Consider the following 26,120-nt stretch of genomic DNA (forward strand, 5'->3'; position numbering starts at 1 on the left):
ATATTGCCAAAAGACTAGTATTCAATAGTTTGTGAGGTTGTGCACACGTGCTATTTCTATGCAGATATTTCTTCTTCCTCCTGTTATTTGCATATGGAGAATATAAATGGTTAGCTGAATAACAAACAGAAATTTTGATTGCAGTAGATACCAATGATAGTAACCAAGTTATCTCAGGCTGATAAACATCCTTGTTCTTTGAGTACCTACAATATAAGTCCCCAGATCACTGGCCCCTATTCTTATAGTAGACTTTAACCTCCTTGGCTTCTACTCAAAGGGCAACATGACAGGACATGAACAATCCAGGAGATTCCTGGAGAGTGTCAGTGATGATACATAGAGCCAGCCAGGGGTGATGCAGAGCTGGATCAGCTCTTCACAAATAAGAAAGTTCTGACTGGGGATGTGATAATCAATGCCAGTCTTGGGAGAAGTGACCACGAACTCACACAGCTCAAGACCCTAAGAGGAGCGAGGAAGATGAGTAGCACATTACAGACTGGACTTAAGCCAAGGGTATATCATCCCTGATCAACCTGATTGCCTTGCACAATCATAACAACAACAACAACAATAATAATATGACTGAGTTTATGGATGAGAGGAGACAGCAGACGTCATTTCCCTCATCTTAAGCAAGGTTTTCAAAACTGGCACCCAAAAAACCCTTTTATTCAAATCCAAAAATCCTTGTATTACAATCTAGGTAAGTGGACAACCAGGTGGATTAAAATTTGCTGTTGCATGGTGGAGCTCTGAGGGAAGGAGGTAAGGGTTATACTCCACCTGGAGGCCATTAACAAATGGAGCACTGCAGGAGTCTGCAATGAGACCTGTCTTGTTTAACATCTTTGTTAGTGACCTGGAGAAGGTAATGGTAGGCACTCTCATCAAGTTTGCAGATGACACCAAATAGTGGGAACCATGGATACAGTCAAGAGCAAGGCTGCCATACAAAGGATCTTAGCCTGGAGGAATGGGCTGACAGGAACATTATGAAATTCAACAAGGATAAATGTGAAGTGCTGCAAACTGGAAAAAAAAACAGTACAAGTTGCAATGGCACAAGCTGGTGACTGGCTGGCTGGTCAAGGAGCAGCTCTGTTGAAAATGACCTGGCGGCCTTAGTAGACATCAAGCTGAAAACAAGCCACTAGTGTGCTCAGACAGCAAGGAAGGCCAATGTGCTATATTAACAGGAGCATACCATACTAATAGGAGCACAGGTGGAAGGAAGCGATCATCCTACTTTAGCTGACACTCATTAGACTGCTGTGATAGTTTTACTCAGGTGGGCAGCTGAGCTCCACAACTGTTCCCTCAATCCCCCTCCTCAAAGGGAAAGGGGGAGAAAATACAATAAGAAGGGCTCAAGGGTTGAGATAAGGACAAGGAGATCACTCAGCAATTATTGTCACAGGCAAAACAGACAGCATAGGGAGATTAGAGAAATCCATTACCTACTGCTAACAAGCTAGAGAAGTGAAACAAAGGAAAAAAACTAAAAACACTTTCCCCCCCATTCACCCTCTTCTACATCCTCCTCTCAAATAGTGCAGGGTAATGGGGGCTGTGGTCAGTCCCTGATGCTTTGTCCCTACCGCTCCTTCACGGTCCCTCTCTGCCCCTGCTCCACGCGGGGTCCCTCCCACAGGATGCCGTCCTGCCCGAACTGAGCCTGCGGGGGCTGCCCACAGGCAGCAGCTCCTCAAGAACTGCTCCCACACGGCTCCGTACCACGGGGTCCGTCCCCCAGGAGCAAACTGCTCCAGCACGGGTCCCCCACGGGCGGCAGCTCCCCCCAGACCCCCTGCTCCTGCGTGGGCTCCTCTCCACGGGCTGCAGCTCCGGCCCGGGGCCTGCTCCTGCGGGGGCTCTCCATGGGCCGCAGCCTCCTCCAGGCCACATCCACCTGCTCCACCGGGGGCTCCTCCACGGGCTGCAGCGTGGAGATCTGCTCCGTGTGGGACCCGTGGGCTGCAGGGGGACAGCCTGCTCCACCAGGGGCCTCTCCACAGGCCGCAGGGGAACTGCTGCTACCTGCCTGAAGCACCTCCTGTCCTCCTGCTGCGCTGACCCTGGGGGTCTGCAGGGCTGCTTCTCACTCCTCACTTTCCCAGATGCTGTTGTGCAGCAGTTTTTTTCCCCCTTTCTTAAATGTGCTCTCACAGAAGCGCAAACAACATTTATTGGCTCAGCTCTGGCCAGCAGCGGGTCCCTTTGGAGCCAGCTTAAACTGGGCCTTATCTAACAAGGGGCAGCTTCTGGATTCTTCTCACAGAAGCCACCCCTGCAGCCCCCACTACCAAAACCTGGCCATGTAAACCCGATACAACTGCATCCATAGCATCCAGCTTTAGGTCCCCAATACAAAAAAAGGCATCAATAAACTGGAGTGTGTTCAGCAAAGGACCACCAAGACGATCAGAGACTGCAGCACTTCCCCTGTAGAGGAACTGGGCTTGTTCAGCCTGGAGGAGGGGGACCTAACAGCAGCGTTCCAGTAACACTGAGGAGGCTATCAAGAACACAGAGCCAGGCTCTCCACAACAGTAGGCAGCAGAAGAACAAGAGACAACAAGCATAAGATGAAACAAGAGAGGCTCAGACTGGATATAAGGAAAAAAGTTCCCCAGGAGCACAAACACACAGGTTTGCCAGAGCAGTTTCGCAGTCTCCGTCCTTACAGGTTTTCAAGACAGGACACAACATGGCCCTGAGCAATCCGTTCTGACTCCACAGCTGACTTGCCTAGATCAGACTATAGATCTCCTGAGATCCCTTCTGACTGGTCTTACCCTATGGTTTTAAAATAATATTCCACTCACATTCCCAGTGATGCTATTACAAGCTTCATCTTCTAAGTAGCCCTCAGACAGCCATTCAGATAGCCATCTTCATAGTTTTAGAAAAAAAAAAAGCATAATTTCAAGAAGCATTATAGTATTTAGCACCACAGACACTGCAAATAAATAACTAATGTGCTGGAATATCAGGTAGTTTCATTGCAAATGGTTTGTGTTATTATTGTTGCTGATATTACTCTTTGGGACAGGCAAGGGAAAAAAATGAATACACTCTGAAGTTGGTTTCACACATCTGTGTAAGCCAGCTGAATCTGGGCCAAAGCATTGGAAAAGCTTATTGACATAGGCCAATTGCAGTGCAATAAACATACACAAACAATTCTTCCACAAAATCAAACTAACATGCTTTGACAAAACTTACTAGACAGATAAAATGTCAGAATGCAGATTAAAATGGGTAGTTTGAGTCATGGCAAGAACTTATAAAATACATGACTCTTTGTAAGTCCCTTAGCGTGGAAAACTAAAGGAGAGGGAGTAAATTTGTTTAGAAGGCATTCTTTTAAAACCCATGACATGCTCTTGTGATTACTTAGAGTACTTCTGTCCCATCTGCTGCATCTGACAAAACCTCTCAATTGTTAACTTGCCTTTCCTTTAACTATTCACTTCCAGGCATAGAGTGGAAAAGCAGCATACATGATATAGAAAGGCTGAGGCTCTCTTCACGCCATGATTCAAAAGAAGTTTCTAGCCAGCACAGATTCTGCTCATGCAAACATGTATTTGGTGTTGCAAACCAAAATTCATTTGCCTATAACATGTATTGTCGACAGAAAAAAGAACGAGGCAGGTAGTGAAACTAGTGTTAGCCACACAACCTTCAACCCAAGTTGGATTTCTCACAGTGCTAGTACTTAGACTCCAACACCCACAGGACCAAAATAAGATTAACAAGATTTATCTTTCAGTTACAAGATTTGCTGTGGATAACAGATTCACAGAATGCAGATCAGCATCAGTGTAGCAGATCCAGCTTCAGTTTTCTACAGCCATATGGGTGACTACTGCATTATTGCCATTCTCCACATAGCAGCTTCACCTTTATGAAGTAATAAAGTGTAAGTAAAAATGCAAGTACAAAATAAATGCAGTTGGTTTTTTTTGGTGGTGGTAGTGTTGTGTTTTGTTTTTGTTTGTTTTGTGTTTTTTTTGTTTATTTTTCTTTTGTTTTGTTTTTAATGTATGTGTCACATTTCCTCATAGTATCTGAGGGGTCATTTCTATGTATTTAAGTAAAAAGATGCAAGTAAGTATTTCCAGTGCCAAAAAATGCTTATCATTGTATACTTTGAGAGTTGCACTGCTGGCAGTTTGGAGCACAGCCAGACAAGCACCTTTCTGTAGATACATATATAATTAAGTATTTTTAGTACTAGGTTCACAGATATTAATTAATCAAGTGCACTCTCTGGTCACTGTTGAAATCCTGGAACAGAAAAAAGGGAATCTGCTTAAAAATAACAAGTTATTACAAAATATGGGAGGATTAAGACCCTGATCAAGTTATCTTTTAAATAAAATCTTATTTTGCTGAATATTTACTCTCCAGAACCATAATTTCTGAGAATGTCATCACAAATAATATAAAAAGAAAGTGTAGCTCCTTCTGTTCAGACAACACACGCACATTGCATTGTTTCAGCATATTTTAAAAAAGGAAAGAAAGTAAAAAAAAGATGTATTTCATAATCACATGAATTTAAGTCCTAGAAGCATGAATTCTAGCTTCTTGAAGAAATGAATTTCCACTGAGTTAGAAACTACCAAGTAGTGGCTAGCTGTCTATATTGATCTGTGCCTCCTCGTGCATTCAGCTCATAAATACTAAATAGTTTCTCACCTCTTCCCCCAACTCGGCTGGAATGGATGCAACCCTTACCAGCACTGCCCAGGACGAGAAGGCTCAGAGAAGGCAGCCAAGGGTCAGCTACCACTTCATCTAATTGGAACTAATCTGTATGTGGCACAGCCTGGCCTGAAGCCAGGAGCAGGTTTAGCTACACAGACGGATGATTTTTTTCCTGCCTATTCAGATCATCCTTTTCCCTCCGAGCATTCAGGACTGGCTATGATTTGCAGTCCTATTTAATAAATTTCCATGGATCTAGAAAACTGTGTTTGCAGGAGACCGCACATCCACTAATACATCCTCTGTGTAACTGCAACATGGCAGTAGGTAGATGGACACAGACAAAATATATCAGAACTATACAGATTAGACATGGATCTACTCAGATATGACTTTTAAAAAAATAGCAGCCTTCTGGCTGAAATGAGAAGACAATTTCTTCTATAAAAGAAAAAAAAAGTTGTAAATAGAAGCTACGGTATAGTATTACACAAAACAACATGACAAAACATTATGTAAAAAGACTGATTATAAACAGTTTGGGCTTTCTCTGCTTTAAACCAGAAGTTACTTGAATTCTTACTACACTAGTTATTTTAGCATATTTTGGGATTCTTTGCATTTGTTAAAATATAAATAAAATTATCTGTGCAGCAGAGAACAAAAACAAAGATTATAAAAACGTACAACATGCTTAGTTATAATACGTTAACAAACGGGAGAACGAAGCATGGTGTTTTCATGTACTGTTTGAGGCTGGGTAAGAAAAAGATTTTTCCTACAATAGCATGAAAAGGTAAGAGAACAGTGGAACTCCCAGGAAGATGATGATTGCAATACAAGCTTTACCTCACAATACCAAGTACTTTATACTGCTATTCATCCTCAAAATTTCTCAAATGCTGCTTGCCTTTTCAGATGAGAAAACTGAATTACTGACCTAGTTTCCAGTTCAGTGCCCAACCTACTATAATATTTTGTCTCTCGTGCAGAAGTAGATCTCACTAATTAAAGGGGAAAAATGTACATGCCCATACTCATTAAAAAGCCCCGAAGTTTGTGAAGTATGACAAAGAAAGCTTCAATCATACGATGAAAGATTTGTGAAACACACCTCAAAGCAAACCACACTGTTAGTCACACACTCTGTTTGAACTGTTAGTGGAAGGAACATTATGACAAATAAACTACTTTCTCACATTCATCTATTCTTACATGTTTATCTGCTACATCTTTACTGCAGAATAATAGAGGACTCAGAGATAAACTACATGTGAGGAAGAAGTTTAGGAAATAGCCTTAGTTCAAAGGGTGTATCTCTTTACCCTACAGATAATTTTTTTGGTAAGAATTACACCTTAGAAGGACGCACTCACTTTTCACTTTCTATTTTGAGTTTACCCATTTATTCCAAGAAGCCCGAGAGCTTGGTACTTCAAACAGTGTGTGTCTCCAGCCTGGCAGAAGAGCAGAGGCTCCAGTTTCATGCAGACTCCTGACCTGGAACACTTCTGTTCTGTTGGCAAGCCCAACGCCAGCGGCTACGAGGCAAAGCCGGACTGGTTGTTTCCCCAGGTGAGATGCAAAATGAGATGTCCTACTTTTCCTGAGCTTAGATTAAGTGTTGCTTTCAAGCAGCTACTGAGGGTGTGTGGTGAAAGCTACCTTCAAAGCAGAAAAAAAGCAGTACAGCAGGTAAGTTACCTTTTCTAATACCTGTTTATACAGAGGCAATGAATATATTTATTCTCATGTCCCATCAATGTATTTAGTTCTTCCACTGCAAAGCTTTAAATCTAAGAAAGAATTTGTGTGCTGTAAGCAAAGGAAAAGATATTTCAGAATTATCAAGCTATTTTAAGGTGCATTCGTTGTTTCTATAGTTGACCATTGAATGACCTACTAAATAGATGACCATTACAAATCCACTATCACATGAGCAAGAAGAGGCTTTATCCGGCTTCTGCTTAGAGAAGGCAACACAGCTGATAAACCTCATCCTCAGAGAATTTCATATGTAACCTTGTCTTAACAAAAAACAACACAAAAAAAAGATGAACCACATTGCTTTCATGCTGTCCTAAGTCTATATGAATTGTATTCCTTAAAGAAGAAAAGCAGCAGATGTCTTTATGTCTAGAACTCTGTTAAAAACTGTACTACCTCAAGCTTTTTGTTATACACAAGTTATGTATAAAAATAATAAACCAAAGTTCACTGACTTCGTGAACAGATGTTTGTTACACACAAACTCTAGTAGATTTATGTGGAGAACCTGAAGGCACTGTGCGGAGGTAAAGCCAAAGCCAAATCACAGCAGGACACCAGCTCTCCTTCACCAGGCCCAAAGGTTTTAGAGGAAGCCTGTAAAATGACACCTACACTTGGCAGCCAGACAAAAACAAGGACTCCAGTAAGAAGATGCTGCAAAGGGAGCACCACTGAGCTTTGAAGTGTTCCTTTGACAGCAGTGACCCGCAACACCCCAAGAACAGAGCTGTGTTGGAATTAGATCGATGTCCTGTTAGGGCTAAGGACAAAAACAAGGTAAGAATTTCCAAGAAAGACTGGGAATGAAGATTTCAAGCAGTCACCTAAAATGTAACATCTCGAGAAGAATGAAAAGCCTGGGCAAAGAGAGGAATGAACAGCTGCAAGACCCCAGTTCTGAAGAAGGTCCAAGAGCTTGAATCCCTGGACTGGCAGAAGGCTGTTCGTTCCTCCGCTGGCACTTGCTCCTTTAAGACCATGGGCATGTGAGAGTCTTTTAACAATTCCTTATGCCTGTGTAACACCAAAGCTACATAATCCTAGTGTCTTTAAGGAATTACTCTAACTACTGCTGAAACACACAATCGTGAGTTTGAAATGTATTTTCATAATAACTTCAGTTTGTGTATAAATAGCAACAGATAAATTTATATTTCAATAGTCAGCATCATGAAATCCAACAAGGATTTTATTCCATGGATTTATCATGGACTTGCCAGCATTAGCATTCCATATTCTGTACGTGAATGAATCTTAAAACGTGTTTTTTTCCTCAGCTAATAAATTACTCTTTTACTTTATATAAAGAAACTCAGTTGCAATTTCAAGAAGTTCAATAATGGCAAAAAAGTCCTGCAAAGTCTTGGAACTTTTGTTTAAGAACCATACACTAAGTCAGCAATCATCTTCATTTCTTTAGCATTCAAAAAAAAAAAAAAAAAAGACATGAAAAATACATTAGGTATATCAATTCTTCACAGACATCATGAGAAAAAGCGGAAGAAATTTAATTTCTTTCAGAGATAAAGCAGATCTACTTGTTACTAGCCCCCATATACTGTGGTGTACTTTCCCCTCAGATTTTTCTGAGGAGAAAAATAGAGTTAGAAAAGACAAAGCATAAGTGAATGTTTGCAATCTGTGCTAAGGATTCCAAAATATAAATTAATATCTGACCTTTGTCACAGCATATTTTATAGGTGCATAGAAAAGTTTTTATTTACTTCCATGCTTCAGAAATCTTGTGCTAGGGAATTACTGTATCATTACTTACACATTTTAGCTCTATTTTCTTAGAACTTAAGAAATTTATGTCTAATTCTATCACAAATGCAACAATAAAGAGCCGTAATGTGCTTCTGCAAACTGAAACATAGAAAATGCAAAGTCTGGAAATGTGGAGTTTCAGTTTAAAGTTCTTTTCCAGTTGGACTTGTGAATGGATTTACCCTTTAAGAAGTGCATGGAGGTATCAAAAATCATGTCCGCTATCACTTCCTATATGATCAAAAACTTCTGACATATACTTACTTTAAGTATACTGACAATACGCTCCTTAGAGGAGAAAAAAATTTTTTTTTGAACACAAAGCAGCATTTCTTTAAAACATCCCTACTCTCTCATTTCCATTCAAGGCTGAACACGAACAAGAAAATAACAAGCTAACCACGTCTTTCAACAAGCTTATTCTAATCATTCTCATGTCTTCAAATAGAAGAAATATCACCTAGAGCAACTACTTTGGTGGCAAGTGGCAGAAAAAAATTACTAATGTGTCCAACTGAAGACAGTAATAACTTGCCTATAGTTGCTCACCAACTGTATAACAGCTTTCTTATTAGGTTCCTTTGTGGTAAAATATTGCATTTCAACACCTCATATTTTTAGCCTAAGTTTATTAACGAGATAGTATTCTCTCCAGCTCTTAAGGAGAGACAGAGTGGAGAAGTGTGTGTGTGTAAGGAACAAAGATGCAATACCTTCATAAAGGTACTAATATAAAGAGGCTTTCCCTGCATCAGGTGCACCTCTCCTGTCCAACCCCTCCAAAAAAACTTTATATAGGTCTTGAGGAATTCAAGGCAAATCAACTTTCAGTACCTTGAAGATTCAGGTCTATATTACTTTAGCACTACAGTATACTCCCATTTCGACTTCTAGCTGTAACTACTGAACTCATTTGTACTATTTAGATAAAGACGTTTTACTGCCTCTTTTGTAAATACACCTCCACATAAAAATCTGCAGTCTAAGGTCAGATACCTGCAGAAAGAAATCCAGTAAGTCACAGATTATTACTGAAAATATTACAATATACTTCGTCATCACAACTATGCACTTACCACCAGTATGGATTTAAGGCAAAGACTTTTTTAAAAGTCATTAGTGAAAGCCAAAATTATATTCTGCCTTTGTAGAAAGGGGAATGATGTACTTCATAACAATTATTGTTCTTCTCTTGAAGAAAGCAGTGATGCTATACTATCATATCTCCAAGCCAAAAGCAAACTTGAAAATGTATCACTCACAGGGGACAAGAGGAAGAAAGCTAATCTGTGGTATCTCATCTGAACTAGGTGCGAAAATCATAGCAGGTACTCCATTACAAAGATATGCGCTATCCATGAGTAAGACAGATGGATCTAAAATACAAACTCAAAACTGAAGACTGAGTGCATTTAAACAAAGTTAAGTTGAACCAAAGGTGTTTGTAATTTTTCAAATCACTTGTAGGGACTTTTATTTTATGAATACACAAGAAAAAGAGGCAGAATAGTGACTACAGTTTTAATACTAACTTAATTATTAGAGAATAAACAGTTTTTCTAAGCTAGAAACAGGTAATGGTTGCTACTTGAACAATAAAGTAAGCAAAACCTAAGCATAAACAAGCAATGATAAAATGCATTGCTGCTCTATGCCTCTTTTACATTTTAAGAGCAAACCAGTGATGAGTTAGCTTTCTGAACTTACATAACAGACAAGCATGTCCTGATATACTTCCAAAAGTCACAACTATTCAAATCATAAGACAATTATGATGGATTTTTCAGTGCTACATTATGTATTCCTTATGCATATAGAAAGTGTTTACTCTGCACTTCCTCTGCTTCCTCTGCATTGTAAACAACCTCCAGGAGTATTGTGTTTCACACAGGAATAGGCACCAACAGTATCCAAGTAAACTACAGATACTGATTTCAACAGAAAGTACGCAGTGCTTGCAAGAAATGTCTCCAGGGTGCCCTGTGACCTCCTCCTTCTTCTAAGTCAGGATTTTTGCTTCCTGAATTATGCAACACATCACATTAGCAAAGCTTAAACTTTGATAAGACCAAAACTTGTTTTGTTATGCATGCAATTCAGGGTTTTTCTATTAACTTAAACTGTAAATTCGTGAAGTTTTAATATGGTTGATACAACCACCATCTACTTCTGAATTAAAGGTATAATGCTACTTATAAAACTGGTATTAAAGGGAAGGAAGGGAAAGGCAAAGAAAGCAGTGACTGACGTAAAAGTTCAATCTGTGAGGGCTAAATGGGGTGAATAACAAAAGTGATTCAACAATAGTTTGACACTTTTTTGAAGTAACAGATGGTTTCTCCTACCTTGCTTGACTTCTTACATGACTTTTTTTTTCCTTAAGTGGAAAGATTCACAGCATGTTCCACACAGAGCTTGTGCTGTAGCAATTCCAGAAGCACAAGTCAACGGATATAGGGCACCCACAAGAAATACCATGTCTTAAAGCATCGATTGGATAAGGTCAGTTTCTCATGTCTGTAAACCCTGCTAGGAAGCAGTGCTGCTGACAATGCACTATACTCCTGGATCCCCTCCTACATTTATTCCAGTGCATCAGTGCTCAAAATTACCCTAGGCACTGGGCTGCAACTGGTGGTACTAGCAAGCTGTCTGAACAGCCCCAGCACAGATCTGGAGTGAGAACAAGTTCTGTTCACACATGCAGTGGGCACGAAGGTGCCCTGCCCTGAGCAGAGGGGGAGCCCTATGGTGCCACGTGGCCTCAGAGCTACTCCTGGGGCATCTGGTTTATACCAGCAGAGATGAAGCCTGTATGCCCACTTCTACATAAGCTAACTCTGTGGGTGGTCACAAGGCATCTTCCCAAAACTGTGTATTTCTTAGTGATATGATAGCTTTGGATTTCATAAAACTTCCTGCTGAAGACAGACAAGTATTTATGCTCAGAAGCTGAAGGACTGAGCCTTCCAGTGATGGCCTTGGTAACTTGACTAGAAGAGTCTTTTTAAAAGAAGTTCATAAATCAGTATCTTTTAAACAAAGATCAGGTATACATACACCAGTATAATCAAATAAACCACTGTTCATGGAAGTTAAGGGATCCAGCTTAATTTATGTCCATTTACAATCTAAGTGATGCTTGAGACATCTCAGTACAGCTATGACACCACAGCAAACACAGAATGAAAAATACACACGACTCTTCACATTTGCATATTTGGTTCCACGTACTCAAGCCTTGTTGACAGGCATGTAGGCACATCTCTGGGTCAGAAGTTCACAGGAACTTGTCTCAACGGGGCAGATCTAACTCAGCGCTGAATGACGAGGATGGATACATGAACACGAATGGACGCCCATTACTCACCAGCTGACATTTACCAGCTGTCAGTTCCTTCCTGACACTACACCTGTGCAGAGGGAATGCAACTGGCCTGCTCATTTTTTTTAAAACCATCCCACCCTGCCCAACGCTACAGTCTAGCAAAATAATAAAAGAATACCCCACATGTTTCAGCACATGGTAGATGTTTAACTGTATGGATGGACACACAATACAATTTATTTGTTCTTTGTTTCAGGTACAGGAGAGGGAAGAGACCATCCTGTGCACACAGGCACACAAAACCAGCAATGCTCTTCTTTCCATTCTTTCCCCTTTTCACGCTACTCTTCCAGCCACAGGGCTCTCTGGGACCAACGTACATTTGGTTCAGACAGGGAAGCATAAAGAACACCTTACAAGAGCACTTCAGGTTTTCAGGGAGCACAAGCCACTTGATACTGTGGATGCAGTCTCAGAATCATATTTTCCAGCAAATGCCTCTTCTGAAACTTCTTTGAAAGAACTATTCCACCATGAAGTTCTCTAACGAGCTGGGAAATCCTACAAAACAGACCTAATTGAAGGGTATCAACACTCTGTTCTGCACCTTCATCAGTAACATACCTAGGACAACAGCAGATAGCTCCTGCCACTTAGACATCAGAACCTGGAGCAAAGAGACCTTCAGCATGAAATCAACTGCTACAGGCCTGGGCTGCAGCCACCACGAGCAAGTTATGCACCAAATGCACGGCTTACTTCTGAACTACTGAGCAGACGAAGGAGCAAAGGGAAAGGTATAACACAGCAAAGATTGCACATGCATGAGTACTGAACCACCAAGTGCTTTTAAACTTGGGGTCACAGGTTAACAAAAAGCATCACCATCACACGCATTTCACTTCCTTCTCCCCTCAGAGAGGGAAGCAGGGCAGGAGGAGAGAAGTTTGTGCCTACCACAGCTGTAAATTCTGCCTTTCTCAGAGACAGTTCAGTATGAATGACTGACGCAGCAGAAATTAATACGTAAAGTGAAAAATGCAAAATAAGTACTTATATACCGAGACATGCTTTCTCTAGAAAGCACAAATAATCTTTTCAAGGTATTTTACCTAGACAAAAATACAATGTCTCAGCAAGCTCTTATCCTACTTATTATAAGCATTCAACAATTAAATCAAAACCTAGTGTAGAAAACCACATTTAACCTGTTTTAAATAAATAAATCCTGTTTGGAGGGTGCTTTATGCCAGCATTGCTTCTACTCGAGAAGTCTAAAGAAAAAAGGTTGAATTTGATTGCTTGTTTTCAATTAGTAAAATTTACAAGAAAATTATACAACCAAAAAGGATGTTTAATGCCTGAAACAGCTTCACAGCAAAACGATTCCGTGTTTCAGTTCCTTGTGACTATTCATACCAGCTTTCAGTTGCTAGCAGCTTACTGCTATATAGCTTACTACCTAACAACTTCTCATTTATTTTATTTGCTTTTAATTCAAGTCACAGAACTTTGTTCCCACCATGCTGCCTCAGCATTCTTTTTCATAAATGCAAGCAAAGAACCAGAGGCCAACAGAAAGAAGAGAATATAATACTAACCACAGCAACTTACCTACTTGGTCAGGAGCAAAGCACTAGGAGGCAATGAGCGCTACAGGCTGTGCACATAAAATAGAATATGATGGAAAAATAATCTGATTGAAATTCTTTCTGCCTTTCCCCAAAGACTTCTTCATTATTAACAGATTGTTTCCTGTCTACTATAGGCACCTTCCCCTTTTGAAATACTCTAGTGCAAACCAGCAAGGTCTACTACACAGGGCATCATGAAAAGCTTTGGCTGTATTAAGTATCTATTGATTAAATTGACTATTTATCTAAACTGACGATCAGGACGAAGTATGTGTACTTGAACAGATTTTATGAAGCTTTCTGGAGTTACCCCAAAGCTACCCTACCCCTCTTTTCCATTTTTACTTTTTTTAATGTAGCACGTGTCACACTTACACGTGCACCTTACGAAGATTTCTTTGTACCCTTACATTCACCAACTCCTTACCTCTCCTTTGGTAATATCTATCGACCTTTCTCCTCCCAAAAGCAGTCTACAGCAAAAAAGGGCCAGGCTCTGTCCTGCTCAGCTGTGTGGACTATCTCACCTTCTAGCACAGACTCTAAAGCAGAAGCTATGGTGGGAAAAAGCACTTCAAATGCTAGCAGGGCTTCTGCCTTAGTATTTCTAGTCTCTAGGTTTATCTTGAAGAACTGCACCTCTGGCCCTGGTTGGCTGCTTGCTCTGGCAGGTAAGCCTGGTCTCCCTCAGGGCTGCTGCAGCTGCTCAAAGAGCCCTCCACTCAGCTCCATTCAACTGCAGAAGGAAAGACAAGGTGAGAGGTAAGGAGGCATCACACAGCCAGCTAACTCTTCTTATGCAGAGCTCACCCTTGCAAAGCCCAAAACAGAATGGAAGGCCCTTCTCCACAGCATCCTGCCTTCAACAGTGGCCTAAAGAACGTAAAGATGGGGTGTGCTTGGAGTTTTCCTTTCTCAGCACATCCTTCCAATACATGGCTTAGGAAATTATGTCTCTTCTCTCCCTCAGAAGGGTAAGAAAGAAAAATTGCCCCAGGTCTCAACCATCCCTCACTCCCAGACCATCCTCCCTGTGTCCCAGCAGAGGGGCTGTCTCTCGCATGCCAAATTGTTCTGTTCAGATGGGGAGGATCTCCTTGTAACTCGGGTACGGCAGACACCACAAGCTATCCCTGCCCCAAAATTATAGTGTAGTACTGCAGGGTGTAATGGCAGCAATGGGAAGTTACCCGTATTTGAATGCATAAAAGGTTGCTTGTGCAGGACAAACCTGTCTTAAAATAAGAGAGTAAGAGAGGTAGAACAAAGCACAGAATTCATTTTTAAATCCCTTCCACACATACTGTAAATAAAGGGGCTCATACAAAAACGGTCCTGCATCTCGACTCCTCTCTCACACATCACAAAATTCAGTAGTTTTTAGTTTTTCCTAACCACAGCAAGAGAAGGCAGTGAAAGACCTTCAATGAAAAATGAGGGCATGTTAATCATATGATTCGAGATGCTGGATAATTTCATCTGCAGAGAAATCACATTTCAAGAAGGAAGGATACATTGGTAATGTCCTAACCTCTTCACCCAACCCTATGGCACCTCCTGGTGAGCTACCACTGAGCTCCCACCCTTACTCAAAAGCCAAGTGTACAAGGTAGTCCCAGTTCTGCCAGCCTGTAACTTACGGCCATGCCTGTTAAAAAGCAAATGGCTCTGGTATGAACTAAACACCCACCTGAAGAACCTCCTATTTTAGGTTGCCATCCCACAGAACAGTAACTCCTGTTTCACAGACCCTTGTCATAGATCAAAAATGCAATACCTGCGTAACACAAAGGCAGAATCGATACAAGTTCACTCTGAAAGGTTCCAGACAAAGATCGTATCGATCCAGCTTTCTGTGCTCGCATAACCACTGTATCACTTACTCTTGTCAAAGACAAGAAAATAGCATGTGCTTATCCCTATCAAGATCAGAACTATTCTGCTAGGTGATCAGGAAATATTACTGTTAAAAACTACAATGTTGTAAAGGGAAAAAACGATTATAGGAGAAAAAGAGGACAGTGCGACTGATCAGCAGTTAGAGAAAAAAAAGTAATAATTCCTCAAACAGGGTCATGCCTACCAGCACATAACATGAAATCATCCTAGCAGTAGGATTAAGTATTAAGTAACCTCCAGAAAACCTACTTTGCAAGTTAATACAGACACTTCTAACACACCATTTTAGAGAGAGTTTTCTTCTCAGAATATCAGTTAAGGCAAAAAGTGAGCAGTGACCACTGTACACGACCCAGCCAAAGTGCTCACAGGTTTCAGAAATGAAGATAGGAACGCTACCAGTGCAAGGAAAAGAAATCTACTGCTCAGTATTTGATTCAGGCATAGCTTTTTTTAGAGGAGCTTCTTATACGTTTATTCTCCTTCACCCAGCAGCCAGATAAACCTCACTGGAATGCTTCTGATTTTTCTTAGGGAGGTCTGGGTTTCCTAAGGCCTATTACGGTGTCACCAACAAATGTCAGTTATAAGACCTCTTTCATATGTTGCCCGCACCAATTACATGATGCACTGTGTTATGGTTTCTCAAAATCAAAATTGGTTTTAGCAAAGTAACACAGAGCAAAATGTATCTGTATTTCACAAGCATTCTCCTCCCACTGTCTGACACGTGGAAGAAAAGCAGGAAGTAAATGCTTCTGTTCAACTCAGATAACGATTTCACTTAATTTTTTTCTTAAAAAAGTTTACGATATTTTCAATAAATTAGTACATATAGTCCGTGTAATCCAATAGCAAAAACAAAGCATTCATATCTTAATAACCCCATCATAAACTGCTCATTCTCTCAGCCTGGAATTGATTATTCTGAGAAAACACCACTAGAAGCTCCTGTCATAAGTTAGACTAGATGATTTTGAAGGTCCCTTCCAACTGAGCTAATTATTCCATCCTATCCATTCTTTCACTTTTCCTGAGAGGTCCATTTTGGACATTGTCAGAAATACAATATTGGGATGAATGGTCCTTTAGTCTGTTTCAGAATGGCTGTTGTATAGCAATTTCTGTAGCGAGTCAACAGACTTGCAGCCAACTCGAGCCAACAATTAACATCAATGCTTAGTAAAAATATGCTGAGGGCCCACTAAGATCTAAAGGCTTCACTTACAGGAGGTGGTAAGGATAAAACACCACTGCCCTTGCAGGTGGGACTGAGATCTGGGACTCTCAGGTGTTAAGCAGCCCCATCAGATGGTCTGTTCTGAAATTCTCCACTGTTTTAGTACAATTTGAATAAATGGAAAAACAGAATAGGGACCAACAATTCACAAGCATGTTACACTTAGCAATGCTGACAGTGATCAGTCAGAGGAGGGTGGTAAAAATTAAGCATCTGGGGAGGGGAGAGAGCCCTCCAGAACTAAGATTTAATAGAATCACTTATTTTCTGCTTGCTGAACTGCTCTGCTAGAGTATGAAAGCAGTCTAGAAGCAAAGCACCCCCCCAATGGCACAGTTTCTCCAGTAGGCCAGCATTTAGACTTGGCAACTAATAAATGCTATCTGGAAAGCTTGATATTGAAATTCGTGTTTGCATACCTTCACATCAAGATTCTAAAAATAAGCAGCTTATGGGAAACTGACTTGTTTAAGTAATATTAAAAAGTAAGAAATTAAAGATGAAAAGAAAGTTTAGCATAAAGTGTCCTTATGATTTGTGGGCTTAAAAATAGCATTCATACATTGAGTAAAGTATAAATGAAAAGATTTACAGTAGGAGAGAGCCAATTGCTTTCACACTGCTGTAACTCATCAGCTTAAAGAGCATACGACTCACTGCCAGAAGTTCCTAATGCAATCTATTTCAATGAAAAGAAGTGAAACTGTGTTTGTTTTCCTTGTAATTTCTACTCACAATGCGTTTAGTTGCGCAAGAGGGGAAAAAAACTACTGAGAAGGCTATAGTGACAGTTTTAAACTCTGTGGACCTAAAACCTCAGATGATAAATTAAAACATGATTATTGTTTGTAGGCTTGGATGTGTGTCCTCATGTAATTAGACTCAGTGTGTTAAGATCCACTGTCCCACATGATTTTTGATGCATCACACCACTGCTGAGGTAGGGCAAACTGCTCAGTGATCTTGTAAAAGAACCAGTGGCTTCATGTATAGGCAAAATACCTCAACAGCAGAAAAAAAAAAAAGACATTAAGCTTTTCCATCAATCTTTTTTCCTCAGTGAAGTTCATACATGTTTGTGAATTATACAGAGTGAAACATAAAAGATTTTAGAACTACACTGCCTAGGACTTCAACATACTTCAGTGGTAAGTGTGCTGCTTCTTGCCTGGAAATTTTGTCAAGGTAGAAGGACAGGGAGAAGGGAAAAGATGAAATTCAGGTGTTTACCCTGACATTCCCACAGCCCTCAAATAATAAATTCCTTTTCTCAGACAGGTTGAATGGAAAATTTTTACAAGGAATTTATTATTTGAGGACAAAAACCAAGCAAGCTTCCACATGTTATATGCACATTTGAGCTTTACCTGCTTGCCAGGCCAATTGTCTTGGCTGAAGAAGTTTGCAGTGTAAGTTATAAAAATTAAATTTTACTTATGGAAGAGAAGCAAGGTTACAAGTATCAGACAAGATTCAGTTAGTAACCAAAACATGATTTGTCTTATTTTTCTACTGGTCACAGCTAGATACCACTACTTGGTACTTACAGCCTACTTTTGCCAAGTGTATGCAAATAGGACTATTAGAACTGGCGCAGTATCTAAAAGAAAGTGCTGATACCAAGCAATTGCAGCTCTTACAGCCGTGAGATAGCAGAAATTTCTGGCACTTCTTCAGTACTGCGAACAATTCTTGTACTTTAGAATCATTAAAGGAGATATTTTGTCGACTTAAAATTGAAATCTGTACAATCTGATGCTTGTTTAACAGCCTTGGCAACAGAAAGTGAACTGGGAGTACCAGCTCCCATGCTTGCAGGCACATCACAAACTATTAAAAAGGCAACCACGTTGGCAGTTTTCAGCTTTTTTTTTTATTTTATTTTATTGCCCTTATGTAACTTGGGGGGTATAGTGCATCTATACTCACCACAAATCACCTGTCTCAATCAAAAAACTGCTTGCTCATTCTTGACCAGATAAAGACCTGACTTTTCTTACAGCAAGCCCAGGGATTTCAGCTGACTTTCCCTACGCCATTCAAAACCCCTCACTACCTAGGTAGATGTGGCTGGTAACGAACAAATACTTTGCCTGGCTTCTCTGCTGTACAGTGCACATGTGCCATAGCACAGCTGAGGGGGGAGGGAAGAATAAAGCCTAAGCCATGAAATCAAACAAGAGCCTTCATTTTCAGCATCTAGTCTCCAGCTATGCTGTTCAAAGGCAAGATGTGTGATATTTGAGGGATACAGGTAGCAATGAGCCTGCTTTGTCTCTGATTGCTCTTTACAGACCACATTTTAGAATAAGCCCTGTTTTATTTCTTAAAGCAATTTTTTTGGTTGGCTTTCCTTGGTTATTCTGAATCAGTATTTTCCATGAATGCTGCAATTGCTTAGAAGCAATCCCAAGTGAAACAGCCTCTCATTCGTTCCTTCTGGGATTTTAACTTTTTGGTTAGTTTTCATTTCACCTGACCTCAAGAGACCTTCTCAGGCCTGCACACACACAGACATAAGACACCCTCTGAGGAAAATTGGTATTCAAACACCCACACTAATAAAAGCACTATTCATCTAACTAATACGTGGAGTTTTTATGGATGAGTCAACCTACCCTGTAAAACTAGACACAGTTTTTGTCAATTCATACAACTTGGCAATAAGTAAAATGGCTTTACATGCATTTGAATGCAGTGGTACCAGTCAGGGCACAAACACAAGCCAACAGGTAAAAATAATGTGCAAGAACAAAGCCGGGACTAAGGACTTCACCAAGGTTTCATGTGCTACGTGAGGTTTATCATCTACCTTTGACTTCACCCATGTTTCATTCGGGCAGCAAATCCAGGGCCCATCGAGGCAATAAGGAATTTTACAATCTGAACTCTGCAGCTGCGTCAGAGCTGTGCAAATACTTACATACTCACCTGTTTTGTTTTTCTGTGTCACAGTTTTATCAAGCTGAGTGAGCTCTAAGTGAATTAGAGATGCGATAAGGGGGTTTCGCTGTGCTACTGCATCCCTTAGGAGGAGATCGCACTCACTGATGCAGAGCGGGGGGAGCTGGGGTTGGACTTCACAGCGTCAGGTGGAAAGAAATGGTGACAAAACGCCTCTTCTACCTGCCGGGGTAACACACAGCACCCACACACACCCGGACGGGAAATAAGGGCTGAAAGAGATGGCTGGGGAGCAGGAGAAGCCAGGCAGGGCAGCGGGAATTAGCAGCCCACCTGCAGGGGAACTTCCCTCTGCAGCATCCCCGGGCTGGTGCTGCTCTGCTCGGGGAAAACAAAGCGGGGGGAGCCCGGGGAGCGGCCGGGGCTACCGCAGGGCCCCCACAGCCTCCGAGGAAGAGGAGGAAGAGCCCGGCTCGGCTCGGCGACAGGTAGCGGAGGGAGGCCGGGGGGAGGCCGCCGGGCGCCGCAGCGGGAAGCGCTGGGCAAGGCAGGGCAGGGCAGGGGTCTCGCAGCCCGGCGCCCCTGCCCCTACCTTGTTGAGGTGAGGGTCGCGGAGCACCTCGTAGCCCCTCTTCATGGTGAGCTGCAGGGGCCGGGCGGCGTCGCGGCTCTGCGCTGCCTTCCCTGCTCCTTGCATGGCGCGGGCTCGGCGGGGGCGCGGTGCCGACAGGTCGCGGCGGGAGCGGAGGCGAAGCGGTGGCGAAGCGGCGGCGGCTCCTCCTGCCGAGGTGACGGCCCGGCGGGGTGGGATGATCCTGCGGCAGGGAGGGAGGGAGGGAGGGAGGAGGGAAGGAGGGAGGGGGCAGAGCCGCGGCAAGGCACCGCCGCCAGGCGGGGGGCACCGGGGCACCGCCGCTGAGTCACCGCCGGCCCCGTGCACCCCTACGCGGGGCTGGCCCCGAGGGGCGAGGGGCGCCGGTGGCGGGGTCGGTGCCGCCCGGAGCCCACCCCCGGACCCCCGCCCGCTTCGCCCCGGGCCTGGCCGTGGCTCCCTGCGGTCCTTGGGCCGAGCCAGGGGCGGACAGGGAAGGCCTCAGCCTCCGCGTTTGGCCCTCGCTCCCTGGCGGCCCCTCCGGGTCGCCCCGGTCCCGTTAGGAACTCTGCAGTGAGCTGCTCGGGAAAAACGGGAGGCAGCGCTTCTGTGTCATCGTGTTTTTTATTTTATTATTTATTTTATACAGGGCCTGGTGTTAAGCTGCCCCGGGAGCACAGCTGTGTAACGTGTCCGAGCATGAAGGGCCTGTGAGGCCACGCGGATGCGCTCAGGTGGGATCCCGAGCTGGAGACCAGTCCCCTGGCCTCGGCCAGACACAGAGCTGGGGCCTGCCCCTGGTACCAGGAGTGAAGTTTCGCTTTCATTATGTTATTAAACGAGTGTGAAATCTAAGCTTCCCCAAAGGGGATCAGCTGCACGCAGTCCTTAGCCCGAGTGTGATGTGATTAGCTCTTGGGGGTGGAGTTGTGCGCCGGTTTAAGCTGTGCTATTCGGGGTTATGTCTGGGAGGGATGGGGAGTATTACAGACCACATACACAGAAGGTGTTCGGCCGATCTATGCCACCGTCTGTAGCATTTCTGTGCAGCACGTCCTAAAATTGTTTGCATACAACATGGGTGTGCTATAAGACTGTGGCTTTATTCTCCTAAATTCATGTATGTAAACAGAAATTAATTTCATGCAGAAACTGTAGCCATGCGAAAGGAATTACACAGCTTTAAACCTAAGTCTGGGACTGAGGTTTTTGCTATTACTCGTGTTGCAGATTAATTAAATGTCAAGCAGCAACAAACATAAAAATTTTGTAGCTATGTTAAATCTATCTCTTTGCATTTACTCTGTATGCCATGTATCCATTCTACTACTTCCTATTCTATAAAAAAAGGCTTACTCAGAATCTGTCCTTTCCTGAATTTCCTGTTAATTAGCTCCAAAAGAATCATTTGGCGTTAATTAACAAAGGAAATTTGAAAGGCTTCCAACTTCTGTTTCTAGAAACTTGATTAGCAAGTAAGCAGAAAATTCAGTAAATAAACCTCTCCCTGCCTCTACCATCTCAGAAAGTATTATGAAAAGCAATATTAACAAAACATTTTGAACAAACTTCAAAACTGGAGTCTCTGTTACTAATGATCTACCCTTCCTGAGGTTTGTCCAGATGGCTGAATAAATATCCAAGTCCTGAATTTTACCTTAAATAGGTATATCAGGCATACCAAGCTCACATTTCAGGTCTTTCTTAGTTATGATAAAAGCAACATGGAAACTTCCTTCTTTCCTTTCTTTGTAGGTATACTGAAACTATTGTGATAGAATGCTAACCTAAGTGCCATACTTTTGTCCAAGAGAGAGCCATGTGTATTGGTGTAATTTTTATCTTAGTGTTGCAACACTAGCTATAAAAAAAAAAATCTGCCAAAAGTCACTGTAGCTGCTATGTGTACCTGTTCTGAGGTTTGACCCCTTCTAAGGACTTGTCCTGACTCACCTTTTTCCTGCTATTAAAGGCATGTAATGAAGCAGCTAATTCAGGTGAAGTTAGTGTGGCTGTACTTTCTTTTATGTAATCAGACTTTAGAAACAGTTTTCTACAGTATTTTCCATACAAATTTATTCCTCTGTGTTTTCCTTGAAATAGAATTTATTTCTGTTCATTATGTTCAAACACCAATAAAAACAAAATCATATCCATCTAATAGAACAGTTTGGGTTGGAAGGGATCTTAAAGATCATCCAGTTCGAACCCCCCTGCTATGGGCAGGGACACCTCCCACTAGAACAGGTTGCTCACAGGTCCAACCTGGCCTTGAACACCTCCAGGGATGGGGCATTCACAGCTTCTCTGGGCAACCTGTGCCAGTGCCTCACCACCCTCAGAGTAAAGAATTTCTTCCTTATATACAATCTCAACCTACCCTCTTTTAGTTTAAAGCCATTATTCCTTGTCCTATCCCTACACTCCCTGACAGAGAGTCCCTCCCCAGCTTTCCTGTAGGCCCTCTTTAGATACTGGAAGACCTGTAAGGTACTGGAGACTGTAAGGTCTCCCTGGAACCTTCTCTTCCCCAGGCTGAACAACCCCAACTCCCTCAGCCTGTCTTTGTAGGAGAGGTTCTCCAGCCCCTTGATCATCTTTGTGGCCCTCCTCTGAACTTGTTCTAATAGGTCCATGTCCTTCTTGTGCTGGGGGTCCCAGAGATGAACACAGTGCTCCAGGTAGAGTCTTATGAGAGCAGAGCAGAGAGGGAGAATCACCTGCCTCGACCTGCTGGCCACCTGCTTTTGATGGAGCCCAGGATACAGCTGGCTTTCTGGGCTGCAAGCCACGTTGCCAGCTCACGTCGAGATTCTCATCGACCAAGACCCTCAGGTCCTTCTCCTCAAGGCTGCCCTCAATCCATTTCCTGCCCAACCTATATTTGTGCTTGGGATTGCCCCAGACCAGATGCAGGACCTTGCACTAGGCCTTGTTCAACCTCATGAGGTTCACATGGGCCTACTTCTCAAACCCATCCAGGGGTTTGAGAATCCCTTCCCTCCTGAGTGTCGACCGCACCACACAGCTTGGTGTCATTGGCAGACTTGCTGAGGGTGCACTCAATCCCACTGTCCATGTCACTGACAAAGATGTTAAACAGCACCAGTCCCAAGACAGACCCCTGAGGGATACCACTTGTTACTGGCTTCCACCTGGACATTGAGCTGTTGAGTGTGGCCATCCAGTCAATTCTTTACCCACCAAGTGGTGCATCCATCACATCCATGTCTCTCCAATTTAGAGACAAGGATATCATGGGGGACAGTGTCACATGCTTTGCACAAGTCCAGGTAGATGTTGTCAGTTCCTCTTCTCTATCCACTAATGCTGTAACCCCATTGTAGAAGTCCACCGGATTTGTCAGGTGCAATCTGCCCTTAGCAAAGCCATGCTGGCTGTCACCAATCACCTCCTTATTTTCCACATGCCTTAGCATAGTTTCCAGGAGGATCTGCTCCATGATCTTGCCAGGCACAAAGGTGAAACTGACTGGTCTCACCTGTCTTCCTTCCAGACCCAGTTCTCTGGGCCTTCCTTTTTTCCCTTTTTGTAAATGGGGGTTATGCTTCCCCTCTTCCGGTCAGCGGGAACTTCATGGGACTGCCATGACTTCTCAGATATGATGGACAGTGGCTTAGAAACTACATCCACCAGTTCCTTCAGGACCCGCAGATCTCTTCAGGTCCCATGGACTTGTGCACCTTCAGGTTCCTTAGCTGGTCTTGAATCTCTTACGATAAATGTGTCCCTGAGTTGTAAGAACAGCTCTGCTTTGGGAAGAAGACCTTTTCAGCTCAAAAGGAAAAGCAAAGAAACAGGAAAAAGTGATGTCTCCTGTCACCTGTAGATGTCTTCCACTTGAGGCCTGGAGCATTTTGACATTAGACAGAATTAGTAGGTATTTATTTGCCTGAGTCTGCTGCTAATTATTTTCTTGCTAGAGTTTATATTTGTATTAATTTTGTCATGCACCATTGCAGAGTATCCTTGAAACAAACATAGAAGTAGCACTTTAATGTGCAACGTTTCAGAGTGTATGGAGGATGTGGTTCAAATTCTGTTCATGTAAGAATGAAGATCTGATTGCTGGTAAGCATTTGATTATCATCTCTGTCTGTACAGAGTTTTAGAGTGATTCTTAAGTGACCATATCCAGGACTCCATAATATTTGAACCAGAAAAACAGTTTAAAATAGGTGAAAGGAATAATGTTCAAGTTACATCTGTAGTTAAAGGTGATTATTACAGAAGGATGCATTACACAATAAATCTATAGTTGCAATAATATAAATAAAGTAAGTGGCAGATTTTTTTTTGTGGCTGCATATGAGATACAGGTATTTTTGCAAGAGTTAACCCCCATTTAAATAAATTAGTAAGGGTCTTACATTGTCAAGGTGTTTCTGACAGAAAATACAGTGGCTTTGCCCTCTCTTCTGACAGGTGCCTAATCCTATTTCCCAGATTGTTTTCATATGGCACAGCTTTAAAACTCCTACTCAAGATTTTTCACAAGTAGCTGTGCTTATGATTTCCTCCCACCCCCTATATGCTATTGCTTAATGAATTTTTTCTGTCAGATCTGTCAGATCTTCCCGGATGTATTATGGATATATGAAAAACTCTACTTGAAATAGTCCTAGAAAAATCTACTAGAAGGAGCATTGAATATCATCTCATTTGCCTTCATGTCTGAAACTATTGTTAGAAAACTCCAGTATATGAGTACAACCCTCTTTGGCAATCTAACAGTAAAGAGACTGTACAGGAAAGGAAAGATTTCCCTGTTGCTGAAGTGGTTAAGATGGCTGGCTCAGTTTAAATATTTAAGAGTGGAACTTGGGAAATGTCCTTGTGTCAAGCTGTAACTGCTCAGGAGATTTGGACCCTGTCAGACCATTGTTTGAACCATGGCAGACTCTCGGATCTCTGTCTCCTGCAGTGCTGCTGTGGCACTGGGGAGATGTTAGCTTCCAGGGCTACCAGTTTGGAAGAAGAAAAAGGGAAATCCTACATCCTGATGAAAGCATCACATTAACTACGTTTTTTTTTTTTTTTTTTTTTTTTTTTGAGACTGTACTTGTATTTCATGTCTAACTTGCCCAAATCAAGATCTTTAGTCAGTCTATTACCAACCAACATAGAAATAAATACAAAAAGTTTCTTTCTCTTTGCAGGAAAGAGATGTTTTGGAAGACTTTTCTCCCTGAATTCCATCATATATTCATACCCAGGCCAAAATTCTTTCAAGTTGTTCCTCCTGAGTCACATTTTCTGCCTCTTACCATCCTAATCATGCTCCTGAAAGTGCTGTTTAATGCTCAGTACAGGTCACATTACTCCAGCCGAGACCTCACCAGTCCTGAATCAACTGCGCAGTTTACTTCACGTGTTTTACCAATGGCAATTCTATTTTTACTTCTCAGTAAAATGTTTGCTTTTTTTGCAATCACGCAACACCATCAACTCATGTTCAGTTTGTGGGCCGATATAGCCCCATGTCCTTTCCTGCAGGGATGCAGGCTGAATGAGTTGGCAGTATCAAGTCCAATTTGGCAGAAACACAAGGCTAACTTTAAAAAAGAGGAATTGTTTAATGATTTAAGAATAGAACTGAAGCATTTGTAAAGTTTCTATTATGTAAACATTTCACAGCAGCATTAGCAAGCCAAACTTGTACTCGGTAATTTGAAAAGGAAATTCATTTTTTGATCATTAGGAAGCATATTTTTAGTTAGTTAAGCTGAAGAAGTAAAAATTAAACAGCATACAAAATACAACATTATTGTTTAATTTTGATAATTTTTTATAAACTGAAAGCATTTGTAATACAAAGTTGATTTTTTTTCTAATTTTACTTTAAACTTGGTAGCATACTCTTGAGGTTGAGAGGGGAATCTAATGGTAGTTTTGAAATGCCTGAGGTGCCAGCACTCTGAGGGCCCTAATAGGGCTTGGTGACCCTGCCCAGTTCCCCTGTGGTTCCCCCCACCCACCCTACAGCCCAGGACCCCACGTCAGCCCCTCAGGGCCATCAGTCCCTGTCCTGGTTCCCCAGTCTGGCACAGCTATGCCTGTGTCTAGCCATGGGCCCTGTCGGTCTGGACCCTGACCAGACGGACCCAACCAGCATGCTGACTTCATAGCGTGACCTCAGCCCAGCCTCGTCACTATGGTCTCATTCAGCAATCACGGGGTTGTATCTGACCCCGACTACCCTCACCGGGCCTGACCCTGGTTTGTGTTCCCAGCATGACCTCA

The 26,120-nt window shown here is 42.3% G+C and overlaps 1 protein-coding gene and 1 long non-coding RNA gene across 2 annotated transcripts in view; one reads left to right on the plus strand and one right to left on the minus strand.

Moving 5' to 3' along the window:
• ME1 (malic enzyme 1) overlaps positions 1 to 20,051 on the minus strand; it is a 180,403-nt gene extending 160,352 nt beyond the window's left edge. Inside the window, exon 1 of the mRNA XM_035559550.2 lies at positions 19,857 to 20,051. Within this exon, the coding sequence (XP_035415443.1) occupies positions 19,857 to 19,961 (105 nt within the window). The 5' untranslated portion in view covers positions 19,962 to 20,051. The remainder of the gene's footprint in view (positions 1 to 19,856) is intronic.
• Positions 20,052 to 20,116: 65 nt separating this feature from the next.
• Positions 20,117 to 25,694, plus strand: LOC118254360 (uncharacterized). The gene is made up of 3 exons (XR_004780661.2): positions 20,117 to 20,590; positions 23,840 to 23,948; positions 25,037 to 25,694. It is a non-coding gene; the product is annotated as an uncharacterized LOC118254360 (long non-coding RNA).
• Positions 25,695 to 26,120: the final 426 nt, after the last annotated feature.

Source organism: Cygnus atratus, chromosome 3 (genome assembly GCF_013377495.2).
Source record: "Cygnus atratus isolate AKBS03 ecotype Queensland, Australia chromosome 3, CAtr_DNAZoo_HiC_assembly, whole genome shotgun sequence".
Classification (NCBI taxonomy): domain Eukaryota; kingdom Metazoa; phylum Chordata; class Aves; order Anseriformes; family Anatidae; genus Cygnus; species Cygnus atratus.